Raw genomic sequence first — 24,175 nt, 5'->3', positions numbered from 1 at the left:
CAAAGCCGGGGCTGAAGCAGGGCAGGTTGCCCCGATCCGAGGTCTGCTCTGGAGGGGATGGGCTGAGACCCAGCACCATGGACACCACGGACACTCTTACATCCTCCCCTCAGCCATTCGCCCACTGTGGCTGGTTTCTGCTTTTGGCTGGTGCCAAACCTGCCCCACAGCATGACCTGGGCATGGCAGTGAGGGCATGGAAGGGTCTGGGGGTGCAGCACCCCCCTGGGGACACAGAGACCCTGCCCTGGCCAGGCCCAACTTCCCTCCCAGCCCAACAGCAGGATGCATTGATTTTATTTTCTGTTTCCATAGCAACTGCCTCCTTCCCTTCCCCCTTCTGGCAGCCAGACCCGCTCCTTCGCCCTCCTGCAGCACCCACCCCACCAGCACCCACTCCACAGTGCAGGGGGCGATCTGGGGGAGCAGCCAGCAGGGACTGGGAGCAGACATGGGACACGGTGCTGGTTCATTTAATCCAGGGCAGTAATTGCCCCCTTGGCCGACTACAGCATCTCCCAGTAGAGGAGCCAAGCTGATTAATGGCACATCCTACCCCACACCACTGACGTGCCATGTCTCTGGCATCCCTTGTGCCATGGCACCGGCAGGGAGGACACTGGCACCGCAGCAACACAACCATGAGCCCGGTGTCCTCACCCCTTCGGGAGAAACACCAGTTTGTGACTTAAAATCAGGGTCATTATAAGATAATTATATCCTTTATCAATCCTCTTCCAGAGGGCGCGCCCGTCGCTTCTCGGCACTGCTCCTTCCCAGCGCGGAGATGCCACCACATTGGTATTTAGCATCAGTTACCGGCTGTGCCAAATCCTGACCTTCCTGGTGCCCCAGGGACCCGCGCCCCCTCTGCTTAGGGAGGGGAATAGAGGCAGAGGAGAACAGGCAGGGCGCTGTGCCGGGCCGAGGGGCCGCGGTGCTGAATGCCGCCCGTGCCGCAGTCACCGGTAATCCCCCGTGTTTACACGGAAGCGGGAATCAATCCGAGCGAGTCATTAACGGCGAAGGGCACAAGACCCGCGGCTGCTTCGGAAGCCGCTGCCGGGCCAGGCCGGGGTCATGGCGCGGAGCTCACACGCCGGCACCCGCCACACAAAAGGCACTGGCATTCGCTTCCTGCACCGCCGGCACCGGCACCGGGCCAGCGCCCCGGTGGCTCACGGCTGCGAGCTCACGCCCGGTGGGAGCGGGGGGTCTGGATCGGTGCCGGAGCCTTGGTTTGGCACCAGCCTTTCCATTAGCTCTTGGATAGAAAGCAAAGGCCCCCCTCGGCGGGCTGGATGGCAGCCGGGAGCCAGCGCCACCGCCAAGCTGCTGCCGGCACAGCCGCAGTCAGCGCCTGCCTCGTTCCTCGAGAGCGAGAGGGTGAGGAAGATGCTGAGGCTGAAGCGCCCCCGGGGCCGGAGCGCTGCCCCCTTTCCCCTCAGGGTCACGGGGGTGATGGGGACAGGGACAGCAGGCGCGGGCAGGGGGTGAGGTGGGGAGCAGTGGCACAAGTGGCAGATGTGTCCCCAGCACACAGTTAGCCCAGGGGCAAGCATGGCTCCGGCGGGTTTTGACCCAATTCTTCAGGCAAAACTCAGCGGGGGGAGATGGGGAGGGAGGAGGAGGAAAACTGAGCTCATCACGCGTGTGCTGCTGCATGTGAGCACATGCGTGTGTGCTTTCTGACATGCGTGTGCGCGGGCAAGCACAGCAGCTCCAGATGCCGGTGAAGGATCAATTGAAGCAGCTCCTGTGTTCTGTGTGTGGCTGGGAGGTGATTTCTCCCTGCACAGCTGCTCCGGGCTTCCCACTGCGATGCCTGTGGGATTGCCGGCCCTGCTGAGAGGCTGCCATGCTGGGAAGCAGGAGGGTTGGAGCTCCCGGAGCTTTGTGCTTGTGACTTGGATGGAGGAGGATGGTGGAACATGTAGGGATTGAGTGTGCAGGGATGTAGGAGCATTCAGAGATGCTGGGGTGTGAAGGGGTGCGGGAGCATTCACAGATGCTGGGGTGTGCACGGTTGTAGGAGCGTTCAGGGATGCAGGAGCATTCAGGGATGCTGGGGTGCGAAGGGATGTAGAAGCGTTCAGGAATGCTGGGGTGCACAGGGATGTAGGAGCGTTCAGGAATGCTGGGGTGCAGAGGGATGCTGGGGTGTGCAGGGCTGCAGGAGCTTTCAGGGATGCTGGGGTGCACAGGGATACTGGGGTGTGCAGGGCTGCAGGAGCTTTCAGGGATGCTGGAGCACACAGGAATGCTCCAACTGCAGGCATACCCCACTGTGCAGGGATGCTGGAGCATGCGAGGATGGACGCTGGGGTGCCCAGGGACGCTGGGATGCGCAGGGATTCCTGCCCTCCCCGCGGTCTCCGCCGCTGCCGTTCCGAGCCGCGCTCCCACAGTGCCACCTACCGCGATGGCCCGGGACGGCACCGGGCACCCACCCGCAGCACCCAACCCCAGCCCGGCGGGGTCCCCCTGGAGCCGGGGCGGGGAAACACCCCCAGAACGCTGCAGGGGCCGGGAGCGGGGTTTGGGGGGGACGAGGCCTTTGCAGAGGGGGTGAAGCACCGGGTGGGTCACCCCCAGGGGTGCTGCATGGGGGGGGCCCTGCGTGCAGCCCCCCCATAGCCTTGGAACGCGGGGGGGGGGGCTCAGGGGGTGCCGGAGAGCACAGAGCACCGGCGGCTGCTGCCGGAGGTCCCCGGAGCCCGGGGGGGGGGGGGGGGGGGGAGCTCTGCGGCGGAGGTCGGGGGGGGTGGGTCCCGGGGAAGGTGCTCCGCCTCTTCCTGCGCCGGGCGGGCGGTGAGTGCGGGCGGCCGGAGGGGACGGGGATGGGCGCGGGACGCAGCAGGAGCGGGGTCCGGCGGTGCTGCCATGGTCCCGGGGGTCTCCATGGCTCTTAAGGGTTCCGCAGTGCTGCCCGGATGCTTCTAATGCTGCTGGGCGTCCCTTGTGATGTTTCGGGGGGGGGTCCCCAATGCTGCCTGGGATACCCAGTGCTGCTCAAGGGTTCCAAGTACTGAGGAGTCCCTGATGTTGCTCGGGGCTCCTCAGTGCTGCTTAGGGATCCCCAGTGCTGCCCGGGGTGTCCCCAGTGTTGCTTGGGGGTCCCCAGTGCTGCCCAGATGCCTCTGATGCTGCTGGGTATCCCCAGTGCTGCTGGAGTGTCCCCAGTGCTGCTCAGGATGTCCCCAGTGCTGCTGGGGGTCCCCATTTTCACCCCTCGCTGTCTCTCTGCAGGCAGCGATGCCCCTGGAGCCCCTGATCTGCTCTGACACTGCCACACGGTGAGTCCCGGCCCCTTGGGGGGGCAGCGGGGTGCTGCGGCCACCGCTGCCGGGAGGGGCCTCTGAGTCCCTGCAGGGGACTCGTGTCCCAACACTGGCGCTGTCCCCATCGTGTGTCCCTGCAGGGTGAGCTCCGTGCTCAACCGGGATGTGAAGCACTTTGGGAAGAAGCACATGTTCGATGCGAGCGAGGAGACGTGTTGGAACTCGGACCAGGTTTGGGGATGAGGGTGGGATGGGAGCCGTGCACACGGTGAACCCCCTGTTGTCCCCACTGTGACAGAGCCCTTGGTGTCGTTCCTGCCCCCAGGGCACGTGCCAATGGGTCACGCTGGATTTCCCCGGCTCTGTCAAGATCTCGCAGCTTCACATCCAGTTCCAGGGGGGATTCTCCAGCCAGCTGTGCACACTGGAAGGTGAGGAGCCGGGCTGGGGGCACAGGGGTCCCTCTGCCTCAGTTTACCCACACCTACAGCCCACAAGGGTATTTGTCAGCTGTTCCCAAACTGCTGGAAGGGCTGAGGCCATGGGCTGGAGCAGAGGGGGGTGAACAGCAAGGACCTGGGCTTCTCTGGGATGCTTTGGAAGCAGATGGGGACCTGGTCCTGGCCCTGCAGCAGAGCAGGCACCGGGAGGATTTTGTCCTCTGCAGGGTGCAAAGCAGGCGAAGAACTGGAGCGAATCTCCACCCTGTACCCCAAGGACAGCAACGCCATGCAGATATCCTTTGCTGGGCTGCGTCGAGCCCCTTGGCAGAGGGGTTCAGAGCCCCCCGAGGTGGTGGAGGGCAGGGGGGGCTACAGCAGAGCTGTGATTTAAATGTAGACCTGTGGGGGCTGCTGCTGCAGCTGCTCAGCAGAGCTGGAGCTGCTCCAGACATCCCCAGCCATGGTGCACCCCTTGGAGCGGGTCTCCACGTGTCCTGGCACCCCCCTGCCTGTTTCAATCCTTTACGGGCCCCGCACAGATTCCAGGTGGAGGAGACGGTGCTGGATAAGCTGAAGATCACGTTTGAGAACAGCACTGACTTCTTTGGGAGGATCGTTGTGTATCACCTCGGGGTGCTGGGGGAGAGGCTCTAGGGGAGCACAGGGGCGCTTCTCCCCATTGCCTGTGTGCCCCGTATGGAGGGGGGGACAGACATACAGCCCCCAGCTGCACCCCGAGGCGCTGAGAGGAACCCCCTGTCCCATGGGATGGCAGTGACAGAGGGAGACTAGTGCAGCGATCCATGGGCTGGACTTTGAGCCCATGGTGCGACACAGCCTGTGTGACTGGATGAATAAATGATGTCCCTGCTCCTTCCTGGCTGCTCCTTGGGCAAGTGGCACCCTGGGACTGAACCCATGGCTTTGCCATGGCCATGCTGGTGCATGGCTGGAGCAGAAGAGAGGTGTCCCCTCTGTGGGCTCTGGGCTTTGGCTGTCTCTCACCTTTCCCAACCACCCCTGAACTTCTCGGAGCAGCTCTATGCAGCCTCGCAGGCTCCAGCGCAGGATGGCACCGTGCTGGCTGCCAGCTGGGGCTGTGCTGTGCTCCTGGCTGGCAGGGTGATGGCTCCTGCTGGCTTCTGCTCCTGCCTGTGGGTGTTTCCCTGGCTGGTTACAGCACTGGCACTGTGTGGAGGGAGGGCTTGGCAATTTATGGGCATAAGAGGGAGCCTCCCTCTTCAGAGACAGCTCCAGAGAGGAATACCAGGCCTTGAAGAGGTTGGTTGGCCCAGTTCCCCTCATGGCTGCCCAGTAGCTGGTGCTGGATCAGGGCCTGGCAGCTGTGACAGGACAGGGCTCCACACGGCTGCTTTCAGGTTTAATTCCAAGGACATGATACCTGTTTGCATGGTTTGAATGCAAACACGAGCACAGCAGCTGAGCCCAGACACAGCAGAAGAGTGTCCCTGGTGCGAGGCCTCATGGCTGTGTCACCTCCAGAAGAGGCACTGATGCACCCAGGACAGGCAGTTCCCAGCTTCCTCCATGTCCTCCTTGCTTGAAGCATCACGCCACTGCCCATTCCAGAATGGCTGGGTAAGGTCATGGTGTTCCCAGAGGAGAGCCCTGTGCCAGGTGGGAGCAGTGCTGAAGCTGCAGCAGGAGCAGCCTTTGTCATTCCAGCTCCTTGTTCTGAAATAGCTTGAGGATGTGGTTTTCCATAACCTGTTGAACTAACGGAGGGGAGAGAAGGGACACGGGGAAGCTAGGCTGTGAAAAGCCAGGACTGCTGTGTGCAGGACCCTGTTTTCCAGTGGGAGGCTGGAGAACTCCTTTATCCAAGGATCTGTCCCTATCTCCTGTGTCCCCACCCTATCTCCAGCACAGCTCTGGTTTGGAGGGGGACCAAAGGGAACAGGACCCATTGATTTCTTCAGCTTGGTTTCTCTGCATGGCAGAGCAGGGAGCTGTGCTGGAGAGTCAAGGAAAGCCCCAAGCGGGGCTGGAAGCTGGGAATTGCCTGGAGGCTTTTCAGGGCTCTCTGCCAGGCAGGGGGGGGACACTTGCCTTTCTTGTGTCCCAGGGCCACAGCCAGATCCATGGGAGTGTAGCCAGAATCTGCCTCTTCCGTCAGGTCAGCGCCACGAGCTGCAAGCAGTGGGGATCAGTCCCCTGCGAGTCAGCACAGGGTGAGGGGACGCCCAAAAGGTGCCCGTGCTTGGGCAGCTGCTCAGGCGTGTTGAGGTGGTCAGCAGGGAGCAGAGCTTCCCCGTTACCTAGGAGGGCCTCGACACACTTGACGTGATTGCCACGCACGGCGTAGAGCAGAGGAGTGCCGCCGTTCTGCAGGGAAAGGGAAGGGGCTGGGTCACTGCCAGCCTCACGTGGGGCCGCCTTCACCCAGCTCCTGCTGCTCCCAGGAAAGGTTTTATTCCCTTTGCTATACAATAACTTCAATTGTGTCATTTGAAAGACAAAGTTCCGAGCACTGTGTCCCTGGGGCTGGAAACACCGGCAGTGCGAACAACTGAGGAATGCCACGTTGGATGCGCCCTGGGGAGCCTGCTCTAGTGGAAGGTGTCTCTGCCCATGGCAGGGGTTTGGAACTGTGTGATCTTAAGGCCCTTTCCAACCCAAACCTATGGTTCCTACCACAACTGCCTGAGCAGGCAAGCGGGGCACTCACCCAGTCATAGATGTTGATGTCCACGTTCCTCTCGAGCAGCAAGGTGACGATGTCGGTGTAGCCGCCCATGCTGGCCAGGGACAGGGCGCTCTCCCGCTCCTTCGCCAGCGCGTGGGGGTCAGCACCCTGGGGACGGTACCAGCGTTAGGGTGAAGGAGCCCCAGGGTGCTGTGATGGAGCCGGGTCGCGGAAGGCAGAGGCAGCAAACATGTTCCCAGTGAACCAGGTGTGTTTTAATCATCAGCAGCATCTCAGGTGAGGACTTGAAAGCCCTTCTCCAGTGTCAGTAAATGAAGCCTTATGTGGTTCCTATTACTCAGGAACCCATCACTAGTCAAGGTGTTCCCAGCCCTATCGAGATGCCTGTACAGTATCCACTGTCTCTTTTATTACTGATTTACATAGAAAACCTCCCTGTCCTCCAAGCCCTTGCCACCACAGACCTCTCCTGGACTTCATTATGCCCTTTATCAATATACCACCTTATTTATTTTGGGTTCTGTTTGTCTCTCTAGTAATGCACTTCAGACTTGCTGCTAATACAGTAACAGGGTTCGGGCAGTGCTTATGAGCTGTGAGTGCTTGCTGATGGTTGGATATGGGACAGAGCTTTGGGGAGCAGCTTGATCCAGAGCACAGGAGGATCTGGTTCCTGCTTACCCCCAGACGGTCCTTGACTGCAAGCCCAGCACTCAAGGATGTTGCAGCAATGAGTTCATTAGCTGCAATGATGCCTCGGTGAGCACATTTGCAGGCAGATTACAGGGCCCCAGTGACAAGCCTGATCTCAAATTACCAATAAGCAGATATTTAATTACAAACAGTTCTTGCTAGCTGTGAGGTAAGTCTCTTCATGCTCTTGACTTAGCTCACAGCCCAATGGGGAGGAGCATCTGACAGCGCCCAAGCCGTTTGCTTTGCAAACGTGTCCTGTTTGGTGCCATGGGAAAGACTGTCTGAGACAGTGCCAGGATGGTGCTGGACAGTTTGGCAGCCACTGGGACTGGAAGGGGGTTGGGTCTTCTGTTAACAAGGTGCTGCATAAGTGTGGTCTTACCCATTCCAGCAAGTGCCGGACCGTTTCAATCTCTCCAAAGGCTGCAGCCCAGATCAGCGGTGTGAAACCTCTCTCATCAGGCTTATTGACCAAGTTCTCGCCTGCACAAACATGGATGAGACATGAGAGATAGGAAGGGTAAAGCCCCCTCTGCTCCACATCCTCCCAGTAAACCCAGCAAAGGCTGTCAAAAAGCTGAGGGTTTATGAAAGTGACCTGGCATGATCTGGGGCAAGAACCCGAAGAACCACAGGTACCTTTCCGAAGGTGCTCCTTGAGCTGGCTGAGCTCCCCCTGGGCAGCGAGCTGGTGAATGGACAGCGCTGGGGACAGAAAGAGTTCACCCATCGGCATCAGACACCCCCCAGCTCAGCACCCACTGCCTGTGGGCGTGCGAGGCGCGGTGGCACTCACTGTCCAGCGTGGCCGGGAGGGCTGAGACCTCATTCCCTCGCTGCCTGTTCGTCAGCGTGTTCGAGTGCTTCAAGGGGAAACCTGCTCCCAGAGAGAGAAGAGAGTCAGGACACGTCTCCTCCGTGCACAGAGAGGAACCACACTGACTCGAGACCAAAAGCCTCCTGCACGCTCAGGTCTCCTGTGCGTGATCTGAAGCTGTTCCCTCCTGTCCCTGGCAAAAACTGAGCTGTGCAAACCAGAAATTACTCCCCTGCAACTGAACCCAAGATGAGGTTTGAGCGGTGCCACAGGGACCCGCAGCTGAGCGGGGAAAATAAACCAGCCCCAAGAGCTGCCTAAGGAGGGGCAGGGTCCATCTGGGGCACTGTGGAAGGCAGGGATCTGGCATTAATGGCATAATGGCACATGAGGGACACACTCATGTTCATCCTCATACGTCCTACCCCTCAAGAGCTCCACTTGGAAATCTCAATGTGTTTTCAACACACGAGTCCTGGTTTCATTAGGAAAGCACATGAAGAGTTTGCCATTTCCCATTCCACTCCATGGAGCTGCAGCGACCTCTCACTGCCAGCGCCAAGACATCACCAAGGTGATTTGGATTTGGCCTTGCCATGTCATGGGAGGGACCAGAAGCAGCAAGGCTGTTTTCCAGCTCTCTTTGAGGGATGAGGGACCCAGCTGAGCCCGGTGGGGCTGTGCTGAGCACCAGGCTTTGCAGCACTCACTGTCAAGAGCCGAGAGCTCAGTGCTCTTCTGTTCGTCCACGGCGGGCTTCGTGAGCGCATCTGCTCCACCTGCAAAACCGGGACAGCCGCTGGGGCCCTTGGTGCAGCTCTCCGGGGAGCAGCCTGGGCCCGTCGTGTGGCACAACGAGACCCAGCCCTCACTGCAAGCACCCCAGAGGTGATCCCGGTTTACAGGGGCAGGCGCTGGGTGCGCACTGGCCCCACCACAGCCCCGTCACCCCCAGCACTCACCATCCCCATGGCCCCAGCGCGCCGCGTCCAGGTCCGGCTGCAGACACACGGCGGGGGCACCGCTGTCCCCCGTGTCCCCGCTCGCACCCAGCTCCTCTGCGCTTGCTGCTCCCTCGGCTCCATTCTCACCCTCTTTCGGGAGCTCCTGCGTAGCCCCAGCGCTCGGGGGGGTCTCCTCGGGACGAGCCGCTGCTCCTTCACCTTCCATGGGGCAGCTGCCACACAACAGAGCGTTAGGAGCGGGGGGAAAGGGGTGAAGCCCGGGGGGCGGAGCGGACGGAGGCGGGGGAGAGGACTGCCGATAACCGGAGCACCCAGGGCCTGCGGGCCCCCCGCCCCTCCCGCTCGCCCCCCGCCCCGGGCAAGGACCGGAGCCCGGCCGAGCCAGGGCGGGCCGGAGGGACCCGTCCTCGCTTAACCCGCGGCCATCCCCCGCCGGCCGGCCCGGCCCAGCCGAGCCCCCGGGCTCACCCCCGGCATCCTCCGCCGCGGGGCCCCGCGTCCTGCCCGGGCACTTCCCGTTCCTCCGGCGCGGCGCGGCGGGGCCCGGCCCCCCAGCATTTGCCCTTCGTGGCGGGGCTGTGAGCGGTGAAGTGTCCGGTGGGACGGTTCCAAGGGGGGGGGGGCGGCTCCGGGCCCCGCTGTCCCGCACAGCGCCGGGGGCAGCGCTGGGGGAACGGTGGCGCTGGGGCGCTGTTTCCAGCCGGGGCCCTTTGCAGGGAGGAGGAGGCGCCGGCGGAAGCGGACGCAGCGGCGGGAGGGGACGGGAGGGGACGGGACGGGACGGGACGGGACGGGCGGGATGGAGGAGCCGGAGATGCAGCTGAAGGTGAAGAAAGGTGCGAGCGGGGTCTCGGTGGGGGTCGGCAGCCTTAGCACCGGTCGCGACAGGGCCCTGCTGGTCGTGACAAGGCGTGGGCGCTCTGCAGCGGCTGCAGAAGTCACGAGAGGGCCTTGCGAGTGGTGGGAAGGCCCCAGGTGGCGATTCAGTGGCTGATAATTGGGGATCGCGGTCACAGCAGAGCCCAGAAAGGCCCCGCGGGCGTAGTCGCGATAGGGAGCTGTAAATCGGGACAAGGCAGGGGACGACGTGGCCCGGCAGGACCCCGCAGCTGGGGGCAGAGCCGTGGGGGCCCTCGGAGCCCGGCCCTGCTCTGGCTCGTCCTCTGCCTGCTCCGCCGCGAGGGTCCGTTGGGTCCCTGGTGTCGGACGGACACACGGCGGCTGTGCCTGTCCCGGGGGGCAGAATCCGTCCTGCAAAGCTCGTGCCCGTTTGTGCGCTGCAGCTCCCCCGTATGCTGGCATCACAGACCCGGGGCGCCCGAGCGGTTGTCACTGAAACCAAAGCTCCGAAGGGAGGAGGAGAGGAACCCAAAACTGATGCAGGAGCTGCACTTGTCCTGCTTCTGCCCGGCGCAAATACTCCCCGAGCATCCCTTGCTATGAGCAATGAAACAAGCTCCGCGTTTGGGCTTTTAATTATCAGGCGCTGGTAATTCTCCTTGTGGACCTGCAGGGAAAGAGGGGTCAGAGCTGTGACTCAGTTGGAAAGATGTTCCCATGTGGAGTGGGGCCTGCACAGAGCCCAAGCCAGGATGAGAGGAGTGTAAGGAGGGGAAGAGGCTCAGCAGCCACCTCAGAACAGCAGCAGAGATTCCTTGCTTGGCAGCCACCAAGCCTCCTCCATGGGCTTTTGTAGGACATCACCCTGGGGAGCAGCAGCGGGACCCCCCTGGATGCCCTGAGCAAGACAGGTTGGGAGAAGCAGCATTCCCAGCCAGGCACAGGAGCAGAGCCTGGGCTCTGCTCAGCTCTTGCCCCCTTTCAAACTGGTCAATGACAGGCATAACCCTGAAACCAGAACAACCAGAGCTTGTAAGGGACCATGGTGGCGGTGACATCCCAGGCTGGCTTTTCCAAGGGGTGGGGGACATCCCAGGCTGGCTCTGCCAAGGGATGGGAGACATCCCAAGCTCTCCTCTTCCCATGCCTGTTGTTGTTCTTGTTGCAGTCACAGACAAGTTCACGGAGAGCATGTACGTGTTGGCCAACGAGCCCTCGGTGGCACTGTACCGGCTGCAGGAGCACGTGCGCAGGTCTCTCCCCGAGCTCGCCCAGCACAAGGTGAGTTGGGCTCCACTTGGCCTCCAGAGCTGCCACACTCAAGCACAAAGTGCTCTCCTGACCTGTCCTGTTGTCCCTGCTTCACTTCCCTAAGGGGCAGCAGGAAGGAGGGAGGAAATTGGCCTCTGGGGTACGAGATGCTGCAGGACCCCAGCTTGGTGTGAACTAGAGAGAACGGTGCAAATTTACCTGTGGACCCCAGTCAAAAAGCAGCTTGAGAGTGCGGCCATGATCCTGTGCTCTCACAGCTGGATTTGTGCATGGAGACAAAGAGAAAGGAGTAGTCTGTTTTGTACAGGCAGGAGGGAGATGCTGAGTCTTATTACCCCCGCCTGCAATGGGAGGTTTTTATTTCCTACATAAAATAAGGAGGAGGGTGAGAGGAGGGAAGGGGGAGAGTGAAGAGACAACTGAGAAGAGCCCACATGAAGCAAAGCAGGATAATGAATCGCATCTCACAGCTGTGTTCCTCCTTTCCTCCAGAGCACAGCCTCTTTAATGCCAGCCTTGTTGTCCTTCTCCCTCTTCTGCCAGTCATGATTCATTAGGAGTGATGTCTCATGAATAGATTACTGCTTCATGTCTATGCTAATGCACTGTCAGGCCCCATTTTTCACCTTTGCTTTACAGCCCTGCTTTCCAAATTAACCTGGATTGTGACACTTTATTATTCAATTATTTATTAATGTTTTATATAGGTGTCTGTATGCAGTGGTTGGTGTATAGAGATGTATGTGTGTGTACAGCACGTGCTGCTTGTGCCACTGGCATGCAGGAGACAGGGTTGTAATCTTATTCCTGAGCTGTCACTTGCTTTCATTTAATCAGGATAGTCCCACTTTCAGGGAATGTGTCCTGAACAAAAGGAAATGGAGCAGATTGTATGACAAGTCTTGCAGAGGAGAGAGATCAGTTCCCATCCCTGAGCGGTACCTAGCAGGGATGAAGGTGGGGGACATCGCAGCAGCACTAATGGAAGCAGCGCTGAGTGAAGGTGCCAGACGCAGAGTGGTGTTGAGCAGTGGGGTTTATGCCAGGCTAAGGCTCTGAAAACCTTTGGTTCTCTCATTTTCCCTGCTCTTTGCAGTTATCTGCAGCGTTCTGTGACCTCTCTGGCTCATCCAAGTTAATTTCCTAACTGCAGCCCTCCCAGAGAATCCTCTTTTGTAGCCAGAATTGTTGCTGGTTTTCACTTCTGAGAAAGGAGGTCACGCTGTCCTGTGAATGCCAGCAGCATCTGTGAGGACCCTGGACCCCCTGTGTGACTGCAGCCTCACAAGCATCAGATCCCTTTGGTCTTTAATGCCTTCATGTTCAGCCTCGCATCCTCCCTCCTGCTCTGCTCTCTAACCCAGCTGGAGCAGCGGTGGCCTTGGCACACGAGGAAGAGCTCCCTGCAGTAACAGCGCATGGCAGGACAAAGCTGAACTGATCACACGGTGCCCTGGTGTCACCCCAGTGCCTGTTTGCCTCTCCAGTGTTAGAAGTGTGGCAAGAGCTGGGAGAGAATGGAAAGAAAATGGTTTGTGGCAGCTGGAATAGAGATGCTGTGAGGGACATTTTCTCCAGCCCCATCAGCTTCCCATGTTCTCCTCCCTGCTGATAACTGGTAGGAACTGGGAGGATTAAACATAACTCAGGCCTGTGCTGCCAAGCTGCTGGCAGTGGGCTGGTGGCCAGGTTCTCTCTGTTGTCCTTGATCCCACTCTCATTTTATCCCGGTTTCAGGCATTGCTGTTTGCAGTGAACAGGCCGAGCCTGACAAGCCCAGGCAGCCAAACCCCAGGAGGGAGGGATGTGCTCAGGGCCATGGTCACAGCATTCCATTAGATGAGGATGGATATTTTGGGTTGCTCTGCCAGAGCCCATTGGCTTTGTGGTTAGAGACTGGAACAGGAGGGTGTCAGCAGGGCTGTGCACCGTGAACACGCTGTCAGGTTTGATCTGGATCAGAGCAAAGGCTTTAAAGTGCTTTAAATGCTTCAGAATAGAAAAGAAGAAAAAGAAATGTTCTGTATGGATCTGTTCTTAAGTAATTTAGTCCCAAGATGTAGGTAATGTATAAAGGAAATGGGATTTATTGGTGGTTTCCAGCTTTCCTTCAGCCATGCACCAACTCCACCTCTGGCTGTGAATGGTCCTGAGATGCAGCCTTTGAAATTCCCAGGGTTAAGCCTCGGAAAAATTGGGAAGGAGGGGGCTGGGAAAAAAGTTTCTGCAGGGAGAAGATCACCCTCGTGCCTTTACAACAAGCAACTTGCTGTGATTTGAGAAAACAATAATCTTAATACCTTCCTCCCATCTCTGAGCAGATTTACCACCTCGCTGATAAGATCCTGGTGAAGGCTCTTGCTGCCTCCACACGTTGAGACTGTGCTGCTGAGTCCTGCTCCACACAGAGCAGCCTGGCTGCATGTCTCTGCTCTTTGGAGAGCTTACAGCTCCTCATTAGTTTATTCCCAAGCATTAGTAATAAATCAGTAGTGCTGTTGTGTATTAATAGCTGGCTTTAGTTCTTAAACTGCATCCAAGGGCATAGCCTGGGAATCTGAAGAAAGGACATCAAGGAAAGATTAAGAAGGGAAAGGCTCTTGTTCCTAATTAAGGCCATGAAAATCCCAGGAAGTGGTGGGAATGCTGGGAACAGCCATCACTGCCTCTGATCATGGGAAACGTCCCAGTGCTCGGCAGCGGCAGGGCACAGGCTGACACCCACACCTGAGCCATGGGGCCTACGTGGTTGCTCAAGATCACCTGGGACCTCCTGGGGAGAGCAGGGGGAGGAGCTGCAGGGAAGTTTGTGCATCCTCTGCAGCTGCCTCTGCACTCAACGCGTGGTCCCAGCGACGGGGCAGTCGTGGTGTTCTGTGGGGTGTGGGTCCTGCAGGGAACTGCCTGGAGCGTGGCATGTACAGGCTTGTTTCTTTTGTGGTCTCAGGCTCTGTGGTCAAGCGTCCTGATGGAGGACAGCCTTTGAACAGCAGAAATGATTTTGGATGGAGTCCAAGCTCCTACCCCACCTCCTTCACTCACAGAAAGAGGCCCTTGGTTTTCTTCTGGCTTGTAACTAGACCCAGCAGAATAGATGGGAGAATTAGCTCCCATGAGAATGTATTTTTCAAGAGTGCCCAGACTACTTGAGGGCTTTTGCAATAGGTATCTATTGAGCTCTGAATTCAGCTGTGCTCTCATTGTGATTTGTGGTGTTTGGTTGGTTTTCCCTTTCCTTGGAGCTAGTGCCCAGTTCTGTCCTGTGCCAGGACTGGCCGTGTGCAGCACTGCTTCAGTTTGTGCCCAGTTGACAGGGTGCCTTCCAGCTCGTGACGGGAAGGACACGGTGCTGACTGCTGCTTGGGAGCAGGCGCTGGGGGTTCAGAGCAGGTGGGAGGACAGGGATGCTGTACAAACCTTTGTGGATGGCAGGTCTGCTGAAACAAGAACTTCCCAGCAGCTTTACCTGGCTTTGCAGGGAGGACTGAGGACTGAACTCCACGGGAGCTGTGTCAGTTCCAGCTGCCTGCTGGGCTGGACACACCAGGGCATCCAAGTACTCCGAAACATCCAGCTGGTCCCTTGCACTCAGCTCCGTTGCTGGCTGCTCACAGTCCGACTGTCCATGGCTCTCAGCTGGCTCATGGGCTAAAAGAGCTAAAGCCAAGGGGAATTTTGCCACAGTATCCAAAGAGTTGGCCTGAACTAGGAGCCCTGCCAGAAATACACACAATAAATGTCCCTTAAATGCTAGTGTGTGGCTGTGTCTGCCCAGCACACGCCTCATGGTGTCGCCTTGTCTTCTCTTTCAGTCCGACATGCAGAGCTGGGAGGAGCAGAGCCAAGGAGCCATCTACACGGTGGAGTATGCCTGCAGGTACAGGGGCCTCCTCTGAGCAGGAGGGTTGTGTTCACAGGTAGAGGTGTAGTGGCAGAAACAAAGCAGGAAGCTGCCTGTGGTTCCCTGGTGTCTCCCTGGTGTAAGCTGAGAGAGCACAGTCAGGGTGAGGGTAAAAGCAGTGCCTGTAGGGACAGGCCAAGGGGAATGGCTTGAACCTGCCAGAGGGGAGACAGAAGCCTGGAGCCAGGCTGAGAGAGCTGGGCTGGGTCAGCCTGGAGAAGAGAAGGCTCCTGAAGGGGAGACCTTAGAGCAGCTCCAGTGCCTAAAGGGGCTGCAGGAAACCTGGAGAGGGGCTTTGGACAAGGGCCTGTAGGGACAGGATAAGGGAAATGGCTTGAACCTGCCAGAGGGGAGACTGAGATGAGCTCTTAGGCAGAAGCTCTTCCCTGTGAGGGTGCTTGGAGCAAGCTGCTCGAGGGGAAGGTGTCCCTGCCCATGGCAGGGGTTGGAACTGGATGAGCTTTAAGGTCCCTTCAACCCAAACCAGGCTGGGATTCTATGATTCTATGAAGTTGAGGGTTTTATTGCCAGTCCTCTCTGTCAGTGTGTGCTCCAAACCCACAACGCCTTTGGAAATACTGACTGTCCTCCGTGTCGTCCCCGTCCCCCCCCCCTTTGTCTTTCAGTGCCATAAAGAACATGACTGACAGCACTGTGTACTTCAAGAGCATTGACAGCCTGCTCAAACACGCCATAGCCATGAAGGAGCAGCTGAACGCTGCCCAGGGCCGCAGGTAACGAGGGGATGTGCCACTGCCCCTGCCCAAGTGACCACCCTGGCTGGCAGAGGCCTTGGTGACACAGTGCAGTGCAGATAGACCAAGAGGTTCTCTCAGTGACAGGATTCTAGGCTGTTATTTGAAAGAGCACACTGCTTGCTTTCCAGTGATCTCCTGGCCTTGTTCAGTGGGAAGCAAATGATCCAGTTTATAAAAGGGTAACTAGAAAAGAATTTATTTCCTTATTTAAAAAGGGATGTTTGGTTGTGTAAAACATATTTTTGTTCTGTCAAAAGCGTTTGGAGTGAGATGATGCTATTGAGATGGGGTAGGTGTGAGGCTGTTCTCTGTCACATGTATGGTTCTTTTGGCCCGGAGTCCCACAGAGATAAGTGGTAGCAGAATGATGAGGCGTTTCTGTATGGTTGCAGTTGAACTACAGCTACTAAAATATCTTGCAGCAGGTTGCCTGAGTCCAATGTATGTGTCTCTGCTCCCTCCCTCCACCTTTTTGGAGTCTGGTGGGGTAGGAGTGAGATAATTCCCAAGTGCCCACCCCTGAACAAACCCACCACAGTGAACAGAGCCTCTGTGTCTGCAGCACGACTTTGCTCAGACACCTCTGGTCCAGGTTCTGTATTTCCCTGCTGCCTGCTTGGCAGGGTCACGCTCTGCACAGCCCAGAGCGGTGCTGAGTGGGTTTGTGGTGGTGTGGCTGCAGATTGCTCGCCACCCACAGGGGCCCGTGTGTGTTGCTCTGTAGTTACACAGCGCTCTGAAAACCCTTCTTGTCTAAGCCACTCTCCTGCTGCAAGCAGGGAGGTTTTATCTGAGAGAGCCCCTGGTTCTTTGCATCCCTATGGCTGCTGTGTCCTCCCTGCCTGCTGGATGTGACCTCTCTTTCTTTTCACAGCGCTGTTGCCCCACAAGTCAAGAATCCTCCAGCCAGTTCCTGATTCAAGACTGGCCATCCTCTGCTGCCTTCTCCAGCCCAGCCCCATGTTCTCCAGCCACAGGGAGGAGGGAGAAACCGCCTACTCAAGCTGTGAAGCTGCACCGAGGCCTCTGCCCCCTTCTGTTCCCAGTAACGAGTGCACCTGAGCAGGCAAACCCTGCTGCTTTGGGGAGTGCTTTTTGGGGCAGCTCTGTCCCTTTGCTCTGCAAGAGGGAAACGGGGTGGTTCTGTGCTTGTCCTTTCCAGTTCCCTTCAATGGCAGACTGCTATGAGGCATTTTTCTCTCTACCTCTGAGCCACAGAGATATCTCTGCAAAACTAGGTCTTGCTTTCAGTGTTTTGTGGGTGGCTGTGGAACGATGTAATGCAGGCACGCTTTGGCTTTGTTCAGGAGGCATTCTGCAAGGAGAGGGTTTCATGAGTGTGCCAGGGAGCCACTGAATCGGGTTTCAGGGAGAACAATAATAAAAGAAAACACAAGAAAGTTGTGTCTAAAACCTCCCCCTGTTGCTTGCCTCGGGCTGAGGGCTCTTGGAGCTTGCTGGCTCGGCGTGTTTCAGAGGGCACAGAGCAAAACAAAGACATGCAGAGCTGGAGCCTTTCAAAGGAAAAAGGAACTGTCCTGTTCTTCATAAAGCCAACAAGAAAAGGGCTGTCTCCATCCCCTGTCCTGCAGTGGGAAGCAGAGCCGGTGCACAGCTTTGGAGGGCACTTTACAGTGGATGCAACTTCAGCGTTCATCTCTCCTGGAATCACTTCTGTTCTGCTGAAGAATTTCCCAAGGATGCAGGGATCAAAGCAGGGCTAAACTCAGTTCCCAAAGGAATTGTATTGTGTTCAGGGTAACGGGTGCCTGTCAGGATAATAGCAAGGGAGGGGAGAGGGAATCTCTGAATTGGTGGCCTCTTTTCCCTCCCTGAAATGCTTTACTAGCTGCTGAATGATAAGGAATTGGGGAAGAACCAGGTGTGCTGCTGCTGTGGGCCATGGCAGGGCTGGTGTGAAGCTGTGAGTAACCAGTGAGGTGTTGGTCAGAGGGATAGAGTGAGCCGAACCTGCTTGTGTTTCATGGCATCAGCACTGCCTTTAGTACCTGTGCTCTGCCCTGCACACAGCCTAGGAGCGGCAGCGCCAATGCAAACCCCTTGGAGAACCTCAGCTCTGAGAGCCTGTGCTGCTCTGGGGGCACCCAGGTAATTCTGAGGTGCCTCCACTGCTGAGCAAAGCCAGGGCTGCTCTAGCACAACCCTTTCCTTGTGGAGAGCTGTTGGTGGCCCTGCTCAGCAAACTGTGTTCTGCTCAGAGAACAGACATGCTGGTGACCAAGCAGCAGGCTCTCTGCCCCGCCAAACCCACCCTCTGTGGCTTGCAGCCTCCTCTGCTTCCATCTCACTTGCTCCTCAATCTTCCTTGTTTTCTTACCCCCTGCCTGGCTGCACCCCAATGGGTGGTTGTATGATCTGCCTTGGTGTAGTGGTGGCTCCTGGGATGGGGGAGGAAGAAGGAAGGAGGCAGCAGAAGGCAGGGAGTGATGGACAGAGAACTCGGCTGGGATCTGCTGGAGAAGGAGAGTAGGTCTGCTTATGGACAAGGTCCACTTGCTTCTTCTCACCCACATATTTCGTTGCTGCAGTTACAGCTGAGGACTTTTGGCTTTGAGTGGAGGTGGTGTCTTCTCCATAAATCAAAGAGCATCAGGCAGTGGCTGCACAGACCCCCAAGCATGATGGTGGGAACACAGCCACCCCCTGCTCTGGTGAGGCAAGACCTACGTTAAGCTCTAAATACAGATGCAAATCTTGGCCCTGGTGCCTGCAGGTCGTCTGGGAGGAGATGGGGAGAAAAGGTCCCACTTCCACTCACACCAGAGTCGAGTCCTTGCCCGAGGCTCCAGGTCTGCGAGACATCAGGTTCCTCATCTCCTGCGTGATGCTGTTCCAGGGCTTGCCCTGTGCCTGCAGCAGACCCGACTCTGCTGACAGTGTCCTGTGTGTTCGGGGCAGGTTGTAACTCTCCTTCTCGGAGCGGAGGCCGGGGCTGCCCGAGGAGGTGAGGTTGCTGCTGGCTGGGGAGCCCAGCTGGGATTTGCGCTCCAGGAAAGGGGGGAAGGAAAATTCCCGGTGGATCTCGGGCCGAGGCCGGGGCGCAGCCACGTTCTTGTTGTTGAGATCACTGGTGGAGGAGTCGCCGTGCTGGGCAGAGTCGTTCTCATACAGGGTGTGAGAGACCTCGGAGCGGCCGCGCCGGGAAACCTGGGAAGCCCGAACCAGGGCGTGTGTCACCGTGATGAGCAGCACAATGATGCCAGAGGAGAGGATGCAGGCGCTGGCGATGCCGGCCTCCAGCTCAAACAGCAGCAGCATGTAGATGGCGAGAGCTGGAAGGAGAGCGTGGAACATCTTGAGGAACAAGAAGGACTAAAAGGAAGCATTTGACTTGTAGAATTCAAGCTGAGGAACCCTGGTGAAGGCTGCTCACCAAGAACAGCAACCTCACACTACAGGGACGAGCTGGCAAAGCCATTTGCAAAACAGAGCTGGTGCTGAAGGAGAAACTCAGCAGCTCAGAAGCATTCAGAGAGCAGGGGGTAAGGGGGGGACCAGCACTTGCCTGTCAGGTAGACGGAGACCCCGCAGCAGAAGAGGCCGATGGCAGCGTGACGCACGGTGCGGCTGTCCAGGAGGAACCAGTCTGCCCTGCGAGAGAGGTGAGAGAACACGGTCCGTGTGCGCTCCTGGTCTCAGCACAGGAGGAGCACTGGTGCTCTGCGGGGAAGGCTGCCGAGAAACTGAAACGGGTTTTGCATAGAGAAGAGGTTCAGAGCCAGGTCACAAGGGTTGCACTGCTCTGGGCCAGGAGACATCACTGGACAGCTCAAGCTTTTCCTGCCTTGCTGCTGTGCTTCAGAGGCCCGATGGGCTCAGGGGCTTGGGAGAGACAAGTGGATGGAGGCTTTTTGCAGGTGATTTGCCCCCGTTCAGCCAACCCTGAAGATCAAGCAAGGAAGAAGCCCACCTCCCCCATAAAGAATGACAAGTGAAGTACTGGTACACTGACTTAAGCAAGGCCAGGTTCTCTCTTCACCCTTGGGATTGGATTTCTGTGCTCCGTTTCAATTGCAAGCCTTTTGTCTGGAAGGGGCTTGGTACTTGGACTGTGTTTAAAACACATGAAAAGTCCAGCTCCTTTCCAGCAGGGCCTTTATTTCCCACCTACCACTGGCCCCTGCCACCGACAACTCTCCTTGGATGTCTTTGGAGCCAGATTGACCTGTCAAACCTCAGTCCTCCCTGGCTTTGGAGGCTGCTGTCAGCAGAGGATGCCTCTGTTATCGGTAGCTGGGGGATGCAGTGCAGTGTGGCCAGGGGGGAGGTTGACAGATGAGTGCCAGACAACTCAGGGGTGCCTGGAGAGATACTGGCAGGACTGCGATGCTTGGACACTGCAGTAGGAGAGGGCTGGAGCAGCTCTGCTCTGGAGCCAGGCTGAGAGAGCTGGGCTGGGTCAGCATGGAGAAGAGAAGGCTCCTGAAGGGGAGACCTGAGAGCAGCTCCAGTGGCTAAAGGGGCTGCAGGAAACCTGGAGAGGGGCGCTTTGGAGAAGGGCCTGTAGGGACAGAATAAGGGAAATGGCTTGAACCTGCCAGAGGGGAGACTGAGCTGAGCTCTTAGGCAGAAGCTCTTCCCTGGGAGGGTGCTGAGGCGCTGGCACAGGGTGCCCAGAGAAGCTGTGGCTGCCCCATCCCTGGCAGTGTTCAAGGCCAGGTTGGACACAGGGGCTTGGAGCAAGCTGCTCTAGGGGAAGGTGTCCCTGCCTGTGGCAGGGGTTGGAGCTGGATGAGCTTTAAAGCCCCTTCAACCCAAACCAGGCTGGGATTCTATTAAACAGTCCCTTGAAACAACTGACCATGTCCAGGAATCCCAGGGAGCTGTAGGAAAACGTGCCCTGGCTTGGCAGGACCAGCTGAAAGGGCTGCAGCAACAGCAGCACAACCTTCCTGGTGCTGCAGGACCAGCTCTTGTGTTGCACCCCTGCAGCATCCAGCTCCTTCCACCCCACGGTGGAACTTGGGCAGCGGAGGCTGCGGTGCCCTGGCTGTGCCCCCCCCCCCCCACCCCAGCATGGCCTGGCCCCTTCCCCTCCTCCTGGGCTTGTTGCAGCCCCTCGGCCACTGCCACCTGCGCAGGGACCCCCAGGCAGGGGCCATTGGCAGCCCCTGGACCCGCTCCCGCTCCCCAGGGAAGAGCAGCCGCTTGGGTTCATTAATTACCTGCGGCGGGGGGGACTGGGGGGAGGACTTTGTGTGGAGCTGGCGCGGGCCATTGAGCGCAGCGCTGAGCCGTGGAGCGGTAATTCAGTGTGACAGCCCCGACGTGGGAAAGGTCCCTGGGACGTGAGCGGGTCCCCTAATGAAAGGAGGCCACGAGGAGACGGCAGCAACCGGCATCGCGCTGCCTGGGCCACCGCATCTCTGTGTCCCGAAGTCCTGCCTTTTCCCTCCCAGACGCGAGGGTAACCCTCAGTGTGCAGCTGGGGAAACTGAGGCACGGCCACATTGAAGTGATCAGCTTCAGATCCGCTACAGAGGGACACCGAGCCGGGGCTCCCAGTGCCTTGTGTCGCCTGCGGCAAAGCCCAGAGCAGCTTCTGAGCACAGAAACAGTTTAAAAGCAGGTTGGTTGGGAAGAGCTCTCCTGCTCCGTGAGACACCAGCAGGTTCTGCAGCCCTGCAATGGTTGCTCTGTCCCTTAAATCCTTGAAGGAGTCACTGCTGTTGGAGCCTGGGCTGTCTTCTACCTGTGACTTTGCATCTGGCTGCCTGATTAGTGCTGCTGGTTCGCACTCGGGGTCATCCAAGCTGACCCTCCCAACCTTGAAATGGAGCATTTCCCAGCACAGATCAACACAGAGCTCAGGCAGACTCACAGCGCAGGGGGAGTTCTCTGCTGTGCCCCTTTGCCAGCAGTGACCCAGCTCCCAGAGCAGAGTTGGCTGCAGGGACTTTGTGTTTTGCAGAAATATTTTGCTCCCCTTCCTTAATGAGCCTGCGAAGCATCAGCTTCACTTGGAAGATGCTGAGAGGAGATGCTGGAGTGCCTCCAGCCCCGGTGCTCCATGCAGCGCATTGATGGGTTTCTCTAATTAGGGACAAAAGGAACTGTTATCAGTTCCTTTAAATGAGTTTTGTCTTGCTTAGGTCAGAGTGGGCCCAAAGTGGTCCTGTGGGGACCAGTTTCCACCAAGATGCTTTTAAATCTGATTATTCACAAGTTGGTTTTATCTTTTAACCCAGGAGTGGAGCCGGTGCTGGGCAGAGGAGCCACCAACCCTCCCCACCAAGGAAGGGGAGAGGAATTGCTTTGGAAATGGTTTTGTAGGTGTAAATGTGCTGGTAATGATTAAGTCAACACATGTCTATGGTTAATGATCCCAGGCCTGGGGTCATTTTGGTGCTGTGTGAGTGGCCTGGGCAGTCACCCCAGCAGAGCCCACTGCAAAGGGACAAATGTGGGGTGCTCCTGGGTACTGCAGCCAGGCCCAGCACATTCTCCTTGCCCTGGTCCCAGGGCTGGTGTGGGTGACCCAACACACTCCTGTAAGCTCAGAGAGGGACCCCGATGCATGCACTGCTTTGCAGAGGGTTGTTATGTATTAGTGCAGCTGCTATAAACTTGCTCCTTGCACCCAAAGGGGTTTTGGGGTTCATCGGCCAGAGATAACGCTGCTTCCCAGGGATGATGATGGTGAATTTAGGGACAAATGCTCAGTGAGTGCCCAGCATCGCTTGATCCTCGCAGCCCCTTTTTGCACAGGCAGTGCCTGGGAGGGCCCTGGCAAAGGTGGGGTTTGGGGTGCAGAAGGGGACGGCATGGCCGTGTGTAAGCCTGTGCCAAGGGGACAGGCACCCTGTGACAGGACCCTGCACCCCGAGCCCTCCTTGCACCCCCAATCCCTTCTGTGCCCCTCCAGCACCCTCCTTCCCCTCCAGCCCTCCACTCCCGCGCAGCCTCCCACTGCCCAAGATCCCTGTGAGCCCCCCCTGCATCCCGGGCCCCCCAACCTGCAGCCCCCGCGCCGCCGCTCTCACCGGTCGGGCCCGGGCTGCCCCCGGCACAGCTCGGTGCTGAAGTAGCCGTGGAGGAGGCAGAGGAGGAGGCAGCTCACGTTGAGCACCAGGCAGAGCGCGGCCAGCACGGCCGATACCGGCAGCAGCACGGCGGCCGCCGGCTCCGGCAGAGCGCCTCGACCGGCACCGAGACCGACCCGCCCCGACGGCAGCTGGAAGATGAGGCTGGAGGCGAGCAGAGCCATGGCAGCGGCCAACGTGCCGAAGAGCAACAGCACCGTCAGGGACCGCTGCGGGTAAGCGGAGGGCATGGCGGGGTCTGTACCGGGAACCGGGACGAGGAGGGCAGCGGGCCCCCAGACTCGCTCCGCGCCCCGAAGTTGCGTGCGCTGTCCTCACCCCCCGTGCTCCAGTTGCAGGATCTCGGACCGGGAACCAGCACCGGGACCGGGAACCGGCACCGGGACCGGGAACCAGCACCGGGACCGGGAACCGGCACCGGGACGGCGGAGCTGCGGCCGTGCCGGGCGTGCGCCTCCCTCCCCGCGCAGGGGCGGGCCGGTCCTCCCTCCCGGGCCGGCCCCTCGCCGCGGGATCCCCCTGGACCTGGATCCCCTCCCCGGGCAGCTCCGCCCAGCGTCCGCCCCACGACGGGGCCGCGAGAGAGCTCGGACCGGTTAAGGCTTTGGGTGGATGCAGGGACCGGAACCGGACCGGGGAGCTCCTCGGAGCGCGTCTGGGCTGGGCTGGATGGACGGAGGGACGGGCGGGGGCAGCAGCAGCAGCTCCGGACGGTGCATCCCGCTGCTCCCGTCATCTCTCCCCGTTCCCAGGGCCTGCTTCCCTGGGAAAATCCTGGGATCAACCCCACCAACCTTAGCCCAGCCTTGGCGTGGAGTGAGCGGGGATGAGGATGGAAAGAAAGGCACACGGTGGTGGCCTAAACCTGCTGCAGAGATGCTTTCAGACTCCACCTCCAGCCGCAGCACCCTCGACGGGTCAGGAGCAAGCACCCAAAGCGTTCTCAGTCCAAGAAGGCTGAGAAAAGACCCACGAGGTGATGCCCTGCCCCTTGTCCTTGGGGCTGGGACAAATTTCCCGTGTCATTTATAAATATCCTGGGAAGCAGAAGCGCCCTTTCCCCTGGGATCTGCCCCGCTTGGGAATCAGGGAGGATTTGAGGAGGATTAATTCGGGAAAATTCACTCTCCACGTCATCTATTACCTTGAGACAGACCCTGTGCCTTGGGAGCAGCGGGGAAACTGAGGCAGGGTTTGGAACCCATGTCCCCAGCACAATGATTCCTCTACCATAGGAGACAAGGGGTAGGGCCTTTCTGTGCTCCTCCCCGGGCACCCCGCCAGTGCCGCTGCCTCCTCCAGCCCGGTGTCATCAGCGCCTGGGCCCATTCCAAGCCTGGCTGTGGGATCCGGACGGGGTGACCTTTCCGTCTGGCACAGGAGCACTCCCGGTTTCCCGTCCCATCCCGCGTGGGTGGCTCCTGCTGGCACCCTTCGCTCCAGCTGGGGCTGGACACGGGCTATTTTGAA

At 58.7% G+C, this 24,175-nt stretch overlaps 4 protein-coding genes across 9 annotated transcripts; 2 read left to right on the top strand and 2 right to left on the bottom strand.

The window, feature by feature from the left end:
- Window positions 1-3,141: 3,141 nt before the first annotated feature.
- NR2C2AP (nuclear receptor 2C2 associated protein) lies at window positions 3,142-4,597 on the top strand. Of its 2 annotated transcripts, XM_062626872.1 has the most exons (5): window positions 3,142-3,296; window positions 3,422-3,512; window positions 3,607-3,712; window positions 3,949-4,016; window positions 4,262-4,597. In XM_062626872.1, exons 1-5 carry the CDS (start codon window positions 3,256-3,258, stop codon window positions 4,376-4,378), a joined length of 423 nt encoding a protein of 140 aa, XP_062482856.1. In that variant the 5' UTR covers window positions 3,142-3,255; the 3' UTR covers window positions 4,379-4,597. The 2 variants fall into 2 exon arrangements, with proteins under 2 accessions (XP_062482856.1, XP_062482855.1); XM_062626871.1 differs by having other exon boundaries at window positions 3,580-3,712; window positions 3,949-4,597.
- Window positions 4,598-5,092: 495 nt separating this feature from the next.
- On the bottom strand, window positions 5,093-9,572 carry RFXANK (regulatory factor X associated ankyrin containing protein). 5 transcript variants are annotated; one of them, XM_062626866.1, is made up of 10 exons: window positions 9,339-9,572; window positions 8,868-9,082; window positions 8,616-8,684; window positions 7,885-7,965; window positions 7,728-7,793; window positions 7,471-7,571; window positions 6,414-6,539; window positions 6,004-6,070; window positions 5,795-5,875; window positions 5,093-5,452 (listed from the first exon to the last, which is right to left on the bottom strand). In XM_062626866.1, the coding sequence occupies exons 2-10, from the start codon at window positions 9,073-9,075 to the stop codon at window positions 5,106-5,108; spliced, it is 1,146 nt and encodes a 381-aa protein (XP_062482850.1). In that variant the 5' UTR covers window positions 9,076-9,082; window positions 9,339-9,572; the 3' UTR covers window positions 5,093-5,105. The 5 variants fall into 5 exon arrangements, with proteins under 5 accessions (XP_062482850.1, XP_062482851.1, XP_062482852.1 ...); XM_062626868.1 differs by having other exon boundaries at window positions 5,309-5,699; XM_062626870.1 differs by lacking the exon at window positions 5,093-5,452 and adding an exon at window positions 5,537-5,674.
- Window positions 9,573-9,588: 16 nt separating this feature from the next.
- Window positions 9,589-17,032, top strand: BORCS8 (BLOC-1 related complex subunit 8). Its single transcript, XM_062626864.1, has 6 exons — window positions 9,589-9,615; window positions 9,664-9,706; window positions 10,879-10,991; window positions 14,795-14,859; window positions 15,510-15,617; window positions 16,516-17,032. Exons 2-6 carry the CDS (start codon window positions 9,670-9,672, stop codon window positions 16,556-16,558), a joined length of 366 nt encoding a protein of 121 aa, XP_062482848.1. The 5' UTR covers window positions 9,589-9,615; window positions 9,664-9,669; the 3' UTR covers window positions 16,559-17,032.
- A 123-nt stretch (window positions 17,033-17,155) lies between these two features.
- On the bottom strand, window positions 17,156-23,070 carry TMEM221 (transmembrane protein 221). The gene is made up of 3 exons (XM_062626865.1): window positions 22,646-23,070; window positions 19,168-19,253; window positions 17,156-18,934 (listed from the first exon to the last, which is right to left on the bottom strand). The coding sequence occupies exons 1-3, from the start codon at window positions 22,933-22,935 to the stop codon at window positions 18,417-18,419; spliced, it is 894 nt and encodes a 297-aa protein (XP_062482849.1). The 5' UTR covers window positions 22,936-23,070; the 3' UTR covers window positions 17,156-18,416.
- Window positions 23,071-24,175: the final 1,105 nt, after the last annotated feature.

This window comes from Pezoporus occidentalis, unplaced genomic scaffold (assembly GCF_034315485.1).
Source record: "Pezoporus occidentalis ecotype Australia unplaced genomic scaffold, CSIRO_AGI_Poc_V1 ctg299, whole genome shotgun sequence".
NCBI classification, from domain to species: Eukaryota; Metazoa; Chordata; class Aves; order Psittaciformes; family Psittacidae; genus Pezoporus; species Pezoporus occidentalis.
Note: the sequence above shows the minus strand (reverse complement) of the source record. Positions and strands in the feature narration are given on the sequence as shown.

What these genes read in the sequence shown, in the direction of transcription:
- NR2C2AP (XM_062626871.1), top strand. Translation starts at nt 3,256, where the DNA reads ATGCCCCTGGAGCCCCTGATCTGCTCTGACACTGCCACACG. An exon ending in TGCTCTGACACTGCCACACG is followed by an intron (nt 3,297 to 3,421) that starts GTGAGTCCCGGC and finishes GTGTCCCTGCAG; the next exon opens with GGTGAGCTCCGTGCTCAACC. An exon ending in CGTGTTGGAACTCGGACCAG is followed by an intron (nt 3,513 to 3,579) that starts GTTTGGGGATGA and finishes CCACTGTGACAG; the next exon opens with AGCCCTTGGTGTCGTTCCTG.
- RFXANK (XM_062626866.1), bottom strand. Translation starts at nt 9,075, where the DNA reads ATGGAAGGTGAAGGAGCAGCGGCTCGTCCCGAGGAGACCCCCCCGAGC. An exon ending in TCCGGCACTTGCTGGAATGG is followed by an intron (nt 6,540 to 7,470) that starts GTAAGACCACAC and finishes TACCGTCCCCAG; the next exon opens with GGTGCTGACCCCCACGCGCT. An exon ending in ACATCAACATCTATGACTGG is followed by an intron (nt 6,071 to 6,413) that starts GTGAGTGCCCCG and finishes CTTTCCCTGCAG; the next exon opens with AACGGCGGCACTCCTCTGCT.
- BORCS8 (XM_062626864.1), top strand. Translation starts at nt 9,670, where the DNA reads ATGGAGGAGCCGGAGATGCAGCTGAAGGTGAAGAAAG. An exon ending in GCAGCTGAAGGTGAAGAAAG is followed by an intron (nt 9,707 to 10,878) that starts GTGCGAGCGGGG and finishes TTCTTGTTGCAG; the next exon opens with TCACAGACAAGTTCACGGAG. An exon ending in ACGGTGGAGTATGCCTGCAG is followed by an intron (nt 14,860 to 15,509) that starts GTACAGGGGCCT and finishes TTTGTCTTTCAG; the next exon opens with TGCCATAAAGAACATGACTG.
- TMEM221 (XM_062626865.1), bottom strand. Translation starts at nt 22,935, where the DNA reads ATGCCCTCCGCTTACCCGCAGCGGTCCCTGACGGTGCTGTTGCTCTTC. An exon ending in GGGCAGCCCGGGCCCGACCG is followed by an intron (nt 19,254 to 22,645) that starts GTGAGAGCGGCG and finishes CCTCTCTCGCAG; the next exon opens with GGCAGACTGGTTCCTCCTGG. An exon ending in GGTCTCCGTCTACCTGACAG is followed by an intron (nt 18,935 to 19,167) that starts GCAAGTGCTGGT and finishes CTCTCCTTCCAG; the next exon opens with CTCTCGCCATCTACATGCTG.